Source organism: Gopherus evgoodei, chromosome 2 (genome assembly GCF_007399415.2).
Source record: "Gopherus evgoodei ecotype Sinaloan lineage chromosome 2, rGopEvg1_v1.p, whole genome shotgun sequence".
In the NCBI taxonomy this organism is placed as follows: Eukaryota; Metazoa; Chordata; order Testudines; family Testudinidae; genus Gopherus; species Gopherus evgoodei.
Window position 1 is genome coordinate 78,283,532 of NC_044323.1, and position 13,265 is coordinate 78,296,796.

The 13,265-nt window shown below is 39.6% G+C and overlaps 1 protein-coding gene across 2 annotated transcripts in view; it reads right to left on the reverse strand.

Moving 5' to 3' along the window:
- Window positions 1–2,278: 2,278 nt before the first annotated feature.
- ZNRF2 (zinc and ring finger 2) overlaps window positions 2,279–13,265 on the reverse strand; it is a 90,706-nt gene continuing 79,719 nt past the window's right edge. Inside the window, exons 3-5 of one of the 2 annotated variants that reach the window (XM_030551065.1) lie at window positions 9,787–9,892; window positions 9,259–9,335; window positions 2,279–8,081 (exon numbers count right to left, since the gene is read on the reverse strand). In XM_030551065.1, coding sequence (XP_030406925.1) covers window positions 8,047–8,081; window positions 9,259–9,335; window positions 9,787–9,892 — 218 coding nt within the window. In that variant the 3' untranslated portion in view covers window positions 2,279–8,046. Of the gene's footprint in view, window positions 8,082–9,254; window positions 9,336–9,786; window positions 9,893–13,265 lie in introns of both variants that reach the window. The other variant, XM_030551064.1, reaches the window with a different exon arrangement.

Consider the following 13,265-nt stretch of genomic DNA (forward strand, 5'->3'; position numbering starts at 1 on the left):
AAAGTAACTCTGACATCAGTATATAACAGGAGGAGAAATCTGGCCACTGTATATTGTGCAAACCTCAGCCTGGGATTATTATTATTAGTAGTAGTGCCTAGAGGCCCACATGGAATTGAAGGCTTGTGCTTCAAGGCAAAGGCACAAACACAGCGAGGGACAGTCACTGCCTTGAAGAGTTTACAAGTTAAATAGGAAAGATGGGAACAGGGAGCAAATGGGAAACTGAGGCACAGAGCAATGAAGTGACTTGCCCAAGGTCATGCAAGAGGTCAGTGGCAGAACCAGGAATATAACCCAGGTCCCTGGGCTTCCAGTCCAGTACCCTACACACCAGACCACACTGTCTCCCTGGTTAGGAGGCAACATAGGCCAGCAGTGGGAGGAGGGAAGGACCAAATTCTGCTCTCAATCAAACTGGTCTAAGTTTGGAATAACTATTGGCTCCTGTGGAGCTACTCCAGATTCCCACCTATATCACAACAAAGCACCACCTGGAACATAGCCAAAAACTGAACACAACTGGCATTTGCCAGAAAGTGTTACTCCCAGGACAGATCGGTTTCCTCCCTCAAATCTCTTAGAACCTCTCTTGGCCACATTGAAGGAAATTAAACAACAAGGCAACAGAGGGCTTGAGAAACGCTTTCCAGAAAGGGGCTTTTAACTGCAGCTGTCCACTCTCTCGGCTCACTTTTCTCCAGTTTGGGAAACTGTATGCTGCTGTCACTGTTGATGTTTTGTTCCAAGTTTCGTCCATACACCGCAATGAGTTGACAGATTCAAAGAGAAATCTTTCCAGCAGCAGTGTCATCATGCAGTAGAGCCTGTGTTGTTTCACCGCATGAATGGCCGCAATCAATTTTGTATCCTTGTGTACTTGCAGAGCACCACAATGGCTGTTTGCAACAACCTGGGTGCTGGTTTGGGAGTGGATCAGGATGTAGGCAGTAGAGAAATGTCTACATAGAAATGGCCAAAACTGATCACAGAGAGAACATTGTGGGAGTCTCATGTCCTGCTGACAGTTTGGGAGTGAATGGGGGTAAAAAGGATTTTATTCCCTCCTCAAACTAGCTATAGTTCCCCTGCGAAAGGCCCCTTTATTCTGATTTTGCACCGAGTATGATGAGTTGGCCATAAGCCACTGTCTAAGCTAGTGAAATTTGGAATGCCAAGCGCTTTTTGATCTCCCTGGCAAGATCATACCACACCACATGACCATGCACCTAAATGTTTCCAATGGGGCACATGCAACAGAGCCACCATCTGTATAGCCAGCATGTGGTCAACGTCAGGGCAGACAGGAAGTGCTGGTGTAATAGTCCTAATGGCGTCGTTAGGCATTCCACCACTACCTCACAGTGCACAGCCCAGATAAGCCATCAGCTCTTTTATCTGCCCTCTTCTAACAAGGGATTACATTTTCAGAAGCTACTTACCTGTACAAATTGCTCTACCCTCACCAGAGAACTCATTTGTATGCTGGTTTGCCAGCACCTGCTTCTTCTGCAGCACTGTCTGGTGATCAGCTCCTTTAGCAGCAAAGGTCTCTCTAGGGAAGCTCTCTCATTAGCATTCTGCCTGCTGGTCAGAAGCAGATGTGGGGCACTGAAGATCATCTGAGGCAATAAGGAAATCCACTCGCAACTGAACTGCTGACATATCAATGAAGCATTACATTTTAAGAGAAACAGATGAGTTGTAGCACAAGAGTTTAAATTAAAGGAACAAATGTACTAACATATGATGCTTCACGCTCTTATCTAGCTGAGACAAGAGATACATAAAGGAGACTGTCTGCCACTCCCCCCCCCCATCCTCCTCTCACCTCTATTATTCTGAGGCTGGATAGCGGGTCTCGGGGCTGCTCCAATTTGTACTGATCCCCGAAAGACAGTTATGCCATCCAGAGATTACCAGAAGGTACAAACACTCCAGTCATGTCCTTTCTCCAGCTCCACACACGACACTGGAAGCAGCATAGTGTTAGCGACCTCAGATCTAAGCTGCTAGAGGAACCTTCATCTGGCAAGTTAAGCCAGCTTTACATCCTCTTTTAGTGCAGGATCCAAAGGGGCCATATCGGGAGCCAGAAGCTTGCAGGATATGTCTGAATTCCTACGTCTAGGGCTATAGCTGCCTCGAGGATGACTGTTTCTCCTGTATTTATGGGGGTTCCATAGTATTTAATAGAACATGGAGACAACAATTCTGTCCAATCTACAGCATTATTCTTTCTATCAATACTAAAGTCACCTGGAATCGTGACAGAAACTGTGCTTCAAAAGATTTATTACATATATTTGTACATATTTTACACAAATGGAATGTTAAACATAACCTAAATCAATAAAAAAATATTTAATTCATGATTACGTACTGACAGACCATCAAAAAATGTACCTGAACCCAAGTCATCTTCCAATCATACTGCTCAATTACAAAATTTACAAACATGTTTTACATTGCAAATTATATTCTTACTTATGCTCAGGGTAATGAAGGAAGACTTCTTGTCCATTACCATTACAAATAATTGTAGCATTCATAAACTACTACAGAGTTCCATCTAGCACTTTGTGGACACTTCATTTTGTGGAAACAGGTACATGAACCGGTGGCTACACTTCACCTTCTACCATGAGATTGCTGCTTAATGGTAAGAAGAGGGTAGGTGAGTTTCTCAGGCAAGTGGAAAGGTTCCAGGCTGAATCACCACTTGATAAAATAGGTTGAATTTTTAAAATTAAGACAGTCATTAAAACATCCCATCAATAACTGATGCACTCAAGTGCAGCAGTTTGGCAAAGTCAGTTAGAAGAGTGTTATCACCCATACAATGATCAGCTTTATTTTGACATGTATTTTAAACAGAATCCCTTATACACAAGGCCATACCCGGATGTTCCCATTAATTATCATAACCCCTGGGAGCTTGTGACCACTTATATTTACCATTCAAGTACTTTCCAATATAACAAAGTAGGGATTTAAAAAAAGTAAAATAAAAGGAGAGCTTTGAGGAAAACAAGAACAGGATTCAGCAACAGCCTATTTACCAGTGGGCGGATTTACTTGCATTTGAAACTCTGCCAGAGTCAACTCAATCTCATCATTGAAAACCTTTGTCAAAGCAGACCCCAGGGCAAAAGTCTCATACAAACATGTTAATTAGAAGCTGACACAAGGAGATGAGCAAGTAGCAAAAACGGGTAGGCAGCAGGCACACTACCTACTGTACACTGGCAACTCGTTAGGGAAAGAATCATCGATGCCAGAGCCAGAAAAGGCATACTAGCCAATCAAGTCCAACCTCCTGAAAATGCAACTATGCTATAGTTATCGATCGGAACAAATCTCATTAAGTTAGTTTACAATTTATCCAATCGGTGACTCTGACATACCCATTAGGAAGGTAAGATAGCCTGTAGTCTATAGAACACTGTACAGTGGCATGAGAAATTTCTGGAACAAGGATTTCAAAACCTCAGTTTCAATTTCAGAAGCACAACCACAAAACAGAAAAACTGCACAACTAAAGCACAGTCAGGGTCCTCCATTCCAACAGGGAAAACATCTTGAATGTGTCATGACAAAGCTGATTTTAGAAGCGTGCAGTGCACTTCTCTGTTCTACGTGTGCAATAGGGCACAGTGCAAACTCTATATTTCATAAAGAAAACATGGCCACTGTTTTGTTCAGAATCTCCTGCTCAAGACCATTTCAGATGGTAAGAACTTAACTGGTACAAGCTGCACCCACTGACAAAAGCACTTGAGAAGTGGTTGACACTAGAGTTCTGACAAACGTTCCTCTTCCAATGAGATGGTGTAATGTATTTCTAATCAACATCAATGGGAGCTTTGTCCAAAGAAAGAGGGTAGAATAAATTCCTAAAAATCGTATAGCATGTTGGGGTAGGAGGAGGAAGAAAAAGCTTTGAAGCTTATATATAAAGTTTGAGGGAGAGAAGCATGAACAGCAAAATTTTGCACTGGTCAAATCAGAGCTGAGATAACCGATTGGCACAGATAAATGGGGAATCTTCATGTTAGCAGTTCTGTATTCTGTCAGGAAACTCCCTCTCTACCACAGAATTAGCAAACACAAACAGCTATACTGAATCTAAGTGGAATCATTCTATTCCATGTGACAAAGCAGCTCAGATTTCACAGAAACTTGGAAGGAACTGGAAGCAACTGCATTTTAAAAAATAATTGTTTGCCCCTGTTTCCTTAGCGATATCAAGATTATTAAGTTTTAACTTCCTTTTTTTTCCTGGAAGATTGAAGAGGGAACATCTTAAGCCCTTAAATAAAAGATCAGAAGTGCTCAATCTTCCAACAAGAAAGCTTTTCTCCCAAGTTTTTTGTCAGGAGAAGTGGATGATATAACACAAACAAAGTTGCAAAAGTTCTGACTCAAAATTCCTTTTCGCACAATGCTCAGATTTTAAGTCTTTTCTGAGGTCATAATCTTACTAGCTCTCCAGTCCTTTAGCAAAAAATGGAACTCAAACTGAGATACTTGTAACCTTTCAGGGGAGTTTGTTTGGTTGTTTAAATCATAAGACATCTTTACCATCATTAAAAAAAGCAAAAAGGATAACAAAGAATTCACTCCCACCATTGTGGGTTACCTTCAAATGCCCCATTTAGAAATACTGCAGTACACTTCCCCTTGCACACTAAAATTGGGAGATGCTCTAGTTTAATCTATTTAAACTCATTTCTCCAAAATAAAATAGCCTACTTCAAATTTGCAGTGGGCTTCACCATCTTTCCTTTTACATTCCACTCAAATCAATGTCTAGAGTACATGCACAGGGAAAACTAGCTCACTATTTAAAACAGAAGTGATAACCGATGCATTAAAGATACAAAAGACAGGATAATCAATCACTGTAACTATTAGCAGCATGGCTCTCTTGATACCAATATAGGATGATCATATAAAACCCAAATCATAACCACTCCCGATCACCTTTAAGCAAAACTTTTACTTGAGACTTTTGCTATATGAGGTTTTGAAAAAACCTCACAACTTATATGTCTACTTTTCTCTTTTCGGTAAGCAGCATGTATATGGCAAACCTGAGTATGGGAAATTAGTTCACTCTTACATACCTTGGGCAAGATATAGGTCAGATGAAAGAAAAACTGAATATAAATTGGCAATCTATATATTTACAGGCAGAAAATGTGGCACATCTAAATTTTATCATAACCCATTGGCTTCTAATGTGTGATCTTCCTCTACTCAAGGAGGGAACACATTTCCCATACTGAAGCACAGTGGTCCAAGATCTTGGTGAGGGGATATTTTTAAAATGAGGGTAGGCTTAATTATGTAGTTTTGTGTACACAATTTTTTTTCATAATAGTTTGAGATGAAAGCTTACATACATGAACTTCCACAAGGAGTTCTGAATACAAGCTTTTGTTTAATCTTTCCATATCGTTCCAAGCTTTGTCCACATTAGGATCTAACCCTTCTTTCTTTGGCTCAGTCAAAACTTCCATTGACCTCAGAAGGAGTTTTGGATGAACCAAGAATCTAGGATTAGGGCCCAGGACTGAAGTCATCCTAACAACCCCAAACAGTCCAAAAAAATCCACTCTCCCCAATGGCCAGGGGGGGCAAACCTACAAGTAACCACCATATATAAAAGTATCAGCTGCTGGCATGTTTCAACTACAGCATGGACACTGGCCTTGAACTTCTGACAGTGATGATAAATGCTGGGGAGTTTGTTCTTTCAACTATTTACTTAGGCATTTAAATCTAGAAGATTCAGGTTTTGGAAAATCAGCAGATGAACTGAAAGAGTGAACTACTGAAATCACGCAAATTGTAAACAGATTCACATTTAATTCTGATCTACTTATCCCTAAGCCAAAGACTACCTACAACCTTGAAGCGCAGGACACCAAAACACCCCAAACTTTCATTGTAAATTACAGAGGAATTTCTGCTCCAGCAGTTGAGCCCACAGTCTGTGTGGATGGGGATGATGACACTAAGTGTATTGTGCATTGACATTGTATGGCATGAAGTCAATATAAATGCAAAAAAATTACTTTCAAAAGGTAAGTAAGCTTCTAGGCAACAACACCTCTAGTAAAAATATTACAGCTTCTGCAATTTCTTCTTCTTAATACAAGGCAGCAAAACAATTCCCTGCAACAAAACCTATACTGGAAACTACTGTCAACCATTGGTCAGGAGAGCTTGTTTGATTTACTACGCAGTTTAAAACTTGCCAGAGTCTGATCTTGCTCCCACTGAAATCAAAGAGTATGACTGGGGACCTATAACAACAGATTAAATTGAGAGTGATTGATGCAAGGAAAAAAAGCTCCATGGAAACTGTATGTCAGTTGTCAGCATTAACCAGTTTTGATCGTGTCAGATTTGCAGCATAACAAAAGGCATTTCACAGCATAAAGTTCAAGGAAAAAGGTTCTCCAGACTAAAGTCATTTGACAAGCAAAATGGGGGATTCTTATAACAACAGGGCTTTGGAGTGGAGCCTGGGCAGTGGAGCTGCAGGTTTTTTTGCCTGGAGCTGGAGCGGAGCTGGAGCACAGCTCCAAGGCCCTGTATAGCAATGCACTAATTCTTCTGGGTGGCAGCAGGTGCTCCCGTACTTGCCCTTTTTAATATGAAAGAGCAGCAACAGAGGAGAAAAATATAGACTTAAGAATACAATGCCAGCCAAATTAAGCACACAATACTTAGACACTTAAGAAAAAGGTGTTGTGCAATTTATTTTGCTATTGAAACTTAACTAAAAATTGCAGTCACTATAGTCTAATCTATCCCTGTAATGTGAAAATTCAGAAGCTGCTATATATCCATTCTTGAAATGAAATAATGTTTTCCTTCTAAGCTGTGATATCTGTTCCAGTTTTATGGGAACTAATATTTATCCACAGTTTGTATGTTGTTTCCCCCTATGGATAAACGCAGGTGCATGTTAAAAATACTAATATCCACATAAACAGATAAGTGATGTTAGGTGCAAATTACTATGGCTCTGCTATCAAGAAAATTTCAATTAAAAAAATTTACGTATAAAAGTGTTTCAAAAGTTAATGTAAATCCCACCCCCGTGTTAATATCATTACTCTAATGCCTAGGAAACTTCACTGACCATTTTCGCAGTTATTCCCCTAAACCTAATAGGCAGCCTGGAGATGAAAGTAGTACAATAAAATAATTACCTGAAACATTTAAAAAAATACCCGTAAACAAATTACCTTAACTGGCAGCACTTAAAATTGTAAATTCTCCCATTAAAAAAAATTGCATAGCTGCAAGATTATGCTTTGCTGCATTTTTTAACGACAAGCTGTAAAACAGAGAAATTTTAGTACACTTAAATAGCAATACAGCATCCAGATTTCAACAATTGTATAGCTCAATCAATATAAATTAGTCAGCTGCCTTGGTTTTATTCTTTGGACAGCATTCCAATAAAGGTTTAGTTAAAAAAAACTTTGAAATACAGTTTTCCTATGCAGAAGTAGTTTTCATTTCCTGTTCTTGAAGAAGGTGAAGAATGTACGGAGGACAGGGTGTAAATTCAGTGTATAGGTCACACTGCTAGACTGCTTGCCATTTACTCTTCTTCAGCCTAAGAGAAGATTAAAATGCTTCACTCAAAATATGTGATCCTCATGAAAATTTTCCGATAGTGTTGATTGAGAATGCATCAATTTCATTTGGGGTAAGAAGAGAGACAACCATAACCTGTTTCTGCAGAGAACTTAAAAGTTAGACTGAAATTAGTAACTTTGGCCTTTCAAATACAAATCATCAACAACATCTGTGGCGAGAAGATTGTTACAGGATGTGCAGCATTTTCAAAATCCCTGTGTGTCCTTTATATGCATGTTTGGTATGCTGACTCTACTGGCAAGCAATTGGACCGGCAGTTTTTGTTCCACACGTTTGTCTATCTTTGCCTTTTCCAGACACACACGGGAACACAAGTCTGAAGCCAAGTATGTTCTCAAATTTGTGTTCAAAGACAGAATCTCAAATCCCCTGCATTTTCTGATCCATGTAAGAAGCTGTGAGAAAACCAAAGATGACAAATATTACTTTCCCAGCTAGTTCAGTAAATTATACACAGTAAGGCATTACTTGCTCAAACAAAAAAAATCCAAGGAAAATCTACTTTTCCCTACTCATATTTCCTAGTGTATCACTCCTATCTTCTACAATTTAAACACATTTGATTGAGAATCCTGAGTGAAACTCCTTAAGTATTTTCAATGATAAACCTCATCGCAAACAGCATCTTGTGCTTCTTCTGTGGGTCAATACACCAGGGATAACACGTGATGCTCTATGTACATGTCCAAGTGAAAAATTAGTCCCTAGTCTTGGGCTATGGGAAAAAACCGTTGTCCCTGCAGTAATGTGTTCTTTGGCAAGTGTAACAGTGCATAACCCTCGCTAATAGGACTGCAGTGTGAGCTACAACTCATACTTGTGAAATAAAAAAAAAAAAGCAGAACACTGAAACAGTGCTTAAAAAAAAACACTACAGTGTTTGAGGCAAAGAGTTCATATTCCTGATTGCCATAGTGTTAATATAAACCTAATGTGTTTTGTAATGGTTGGAGCTGGTAGTTTAGTGTAAGCGAGTTACCTGAAAGAATAAAATGCCCCTTTAGTCCTTGACTAACTAGTTTCCAATCTAAACCATAATGCACATACTAAACCAGGAAAACTTTGTATCTGTGTGAATGGGGGTAGGGCGGGGGCTGGGTTGTAACATTTACATGCATTGCAGAAAAAACAATGAATGATCAAATCTGTGTAAAAAGCAGGATCTCACTGAAAACTATGTAATATCCCAAATGAAAAAGTAGATTTCAGTCCAGAAAGGAAATGGTCATTCACTTAAACTACCAAAAATTCTGGAGATTTGGGTATATTAAGTAGGCTTAGGTTACACAACAAAATAATCTTAAAAGGCTAATTAAAATTTCAATGGCACTGCTGCTGTCACTTTGCAGTAATTAAACTGCAATTTATCATTCCAGGACTACCGGATGTGAGGGTGTAGAAACCATTTATGAAGTCTAATAATTTAAACAGATAGTAAATATACTGGAACTACAATGAATTGACTCATTATTTTAGGTCGAATTTAGATCTGAGTGAATATTTATCTACTTATTTATATAAAAGTCTTATTACTGACAAGATCAATTAAATATGTAAAAAGAAGTTACCTACAAAAGAGGAATCTTGTCATCTCAATCTGAAGGTGTTCAGGACAAGATCTATTTACTTCAAACCACTCATCTATGCAGCTGTTGGAACATAAAGAATAAATGGAAGGTAAGTATATTGATTACAATTACCAACAATTATTGTGTGTACTAAATAATTTTATCATAGTTAAAATAAAGTGACTAGAAACATTTGAGAGTGGGGGAGAGAGAGAGAATGAATGTGTTTTAAAACCTAAGATACTTCAACTAGAATGCATGGCACAGTATTTTTCAACATTCAATAATCATTTTAACATCTCAAAATCCCAATAAAATAAAGCATACCATGCATTAAACATTAGAGAACTCAATGTGTACGTTGTTGTAACTGTTTATTTCAGAAGTTTTAACAAAATGTACCAATTACTTTTTGTACTTTTCATTTCTTAAAATGTTAATTGTTCCTTTAAAAATCCCTTATTAAAATTATCCAACCAATGTTGGCATATGGCATTTTATCTGGGAATAATATAGCATGAAGAATACTTGCCCTTTATGATAGATGCATAGACAAGGCAGTCGTGCTATAGTATCCCCTTGCTGCAGCTCTTCCAGACATATTGCACACTCCCCAGCATCTTTACTCAGCACATCCTCTGTAGAAACAGGGCAGTGTTAAATGGTTAAAAAAAAATCAACACTTATGGCAAAAGTTTCATAGCATTAACACAATTATACAACAAAAAATGTTAAGGGTTCCCTTTCAGTACAAGATGTGAAATTAAGCATGTTTATAATGTCTGAGGATGTAAGAGGTCTGTTATCAGGAGTCTTAAGAGATAAAATTAAACTACAGCTGTGATCTAGTCTCTGACTAAACACAGTTGTACAACAAAGGGAAGTACTGTAGGACTAAATAACAAACACACCACCATACTGAAATTTGCAAATAAAATTGGTTTTATGGCAGTGCTGCTATAGTTTAGGGTCAGTTACTCTTAAAATTGACAGAGACAAAGAAACCACCACCACCATCACCCTAGTTCTGAGTTCAGAGCATCTGCACGCTACACAGCATAGAAGCTGTAACTCAGTACCAGTAACAAACATTGAAGTTGGATTCTCAGAACCTTAATGGCTCCAGTTCATTTTATGGAGAAAGGGGTTTTTCCTCATTGCCGCTGCCTCCTCCTCCTGCCCAAGTGCACATATTCTGCTTTAAATACACACTTGAGCTAGAGGCTAAGGCTGAGCCTGGACAAGTGACTTCTCTGAAAAAAACGTTGCAGACTGACACCTTCTACATCCTCCACCCCCAGAGTAATTAACTAGGTAGAGACCCCATTGACATCCTCCCTCTAAGTATCCAGTCCCTCCTCTTGCTTCCTTCCATTCATTCCTTTACTGTATGCCTGACCCCTTCCCCACCAGTTCTCCTGTAAGCACCTGGTTCTGCTGTTGCCTGCCACCTACCCCACCTATCAGCCTGTTTCCTTTCCCCACTTCTTTCCCTCCCATTCCTATCATCCAGCCCTTCAAGAGGAACCAGAGTTCTCCCTCACTGCAAACTGGTGTATGGTATGGCTCCCAGACCCTAAATTCTGCAAGGTCCCCTGATTTTGTGGAATCAATACTATGTCCTGCAGTTAATGGGAAGATGAGGCAGCTGCCAGAAATGCACAGAAGCCATTTTTTAAATGGAAGTTTCTATGAAAAATATTCGAGTGATATAGTAAAAGCTGTATTTTCTGGATAGTTTTCTTAGCAGCAGTGCATGATGCAGAATTCTGCATCGGTACAACACAAATCAAGAAGCCTGACTACCCGAATTTAGGTCCACTGTACTGTAGACATAACCTATGGTGGATTTACACAGTGCAAGGACCATAACCAAAAGGCACATTCAGGGTGCCACAGCAAAAGAGCTGGCAATCCACGGCAGAGCTGAATGATGCACTCCTAAAAAGGGTAATATATGTGCTGAATGCCCCTTTTGACTAACTCTTTAGGGTACTGGTTTTCAAAGTGCAGGGCACAAGGATATCACTGGGCACGAAGGACCAGGCAACAGCAGGGAGAGGGTACAGGGGGCAGCCCTTCCCCAGCAGTAGCCTGCTGCTCTCCCTACTCCTCCCTAACTGCTGAGGACTCAGACTCTGCATGCTTGCCCCAGCCCAACAATTCGTTCAGCCAGAGCAGTGTGTATTTTAAACCCTTCAGAGCCTGCAGAAACAAGATATTCTGTCCTGGGGGGAGGGGGGAAAGAGAGGGGAAAGGGAGGAGGAAGAGATGAGGAGTCGCAGTCTGCACCATGCTGCCACAAACTCCTCCAGGGATGGAGCCAGCTAGATACTGCTGCATCCCTGGCATAAGCCACCTGCTTCTCTTAGTAAGTCACTTTCTACCCTGGTCCCTGGATGGGTGGGGAAGGGCCTGTTATGTGACTTCCATGGAGAAGGAGGGCTTAGCAAAAATGTTTGGGAACCTCTGATTTATGGTATTCCGCACATCACTCCAAAATCAGTAGACTTTTAAAAAAATGTGCATGTTTCCTTTAAAATTGTGAACAAAGCTTTCAAAGTTTCTATGGCACCTGAGGGAAGGTTCTCCCACCCCCCAGCCCCACCCCAGAACCAGAGGGAATCCAAGATGGCTGAGCAGCATGAGTAGACCAACTAATTCTTAAACAACACACACTAGTAATGAAGAAAAGGAAAAATGCAGCATATATTTGCACTGTTTGTAGGCAGTCTACAAAAAAAAAGGGGGGGAGGGCATTCCCAGATGGTTTCTGTTACTCTTTAACAGAGAAGTGGAACTTTACATGAACATTAGGGGCATTTACCATTCTCAAGTGATAAAAGGATGGAAACAGTGCCATATTATCTTGCAGAATCTCACATTTACTACTGAAACTTCCATCAAAGACATTGAGAATTTGCCCAGAAGAGGGTGCTAGGGGTACACATTTTTCACTTGACCTCTTGAATTAACAGATGTTTCAATATCTGGAAGAAGGCAACAAAAAACAAAAAAAAGGACAAAGACAATTACATTTGTCTGTTTCACAGGGAGATTGGAAGCTTTCTCCAAGGGTTTACTTATCTCACTGCTTCCCTCCCGCTTCAACTCCTCTCTTTATGGATACTGCTGCAACATGGTTCTCTTGCTCCTCTGAACATATCTATTTTCTACTTCCTCATTATGGCCACAAACAAATGCTGTTAAAAATAATGCACATGCATATATACCACACACACTAAATGACAAAATTTGTCACAGAATAACTTCACTCTAATCTGAGGTTTCACTATATTCAGAGTTGAAACTGGCACATAGAACTATGCACTGGGTTCTTCTCCCCGGTACATTCAAGCATAGTGTCACTTTAGTCAGTCACAAAACTGACTATACAAAAGCCTGCAGGACTCCTGTAAAGTACTTTAAAAACAAACATTTACATAACTGAAGACATTCTTACAAGAGACAAAGCCAAACCCCTGCCAATTTTAAAAAAATCATTTAATATGGTTAAAAAGCTCATAAGACATAAAACATTTATATGAATTGCTGTACGCACTATTCTTTACATTATATGCCAGGGTTATTGTATACTGCACAAAACTTGTATTCCATAGTCCTGACACCTGTTTTCTGTATCTTTGCAATACTCTGGGGTAATACAAAGGCAGACACATCTGTTTCTACAAAATGTTCTTTTTCTACCTGGTACCAAAAGATACTATTAGACTTTGTAACAAGTTATGAAGTTTCCAGTGTTTGTATGCTCACTCTTCCAAATATATTGTGAGCAAGTCAAACTTCTTGCATTCCCTCCCACCCACTCATGTCACAAGGAAAACACTCACCTGCCTAAATCTTTAAGATGTCTAACTGAAAATAACCCAATTATAATGTACAACTTGCACAACACTATAATAGATTCTAAGCCAACATAAATTGCTCTCATATTTGATAACATCTACAGAATGGCGACAGTGAAACTGACTGTACGCAGGGGACCCCATG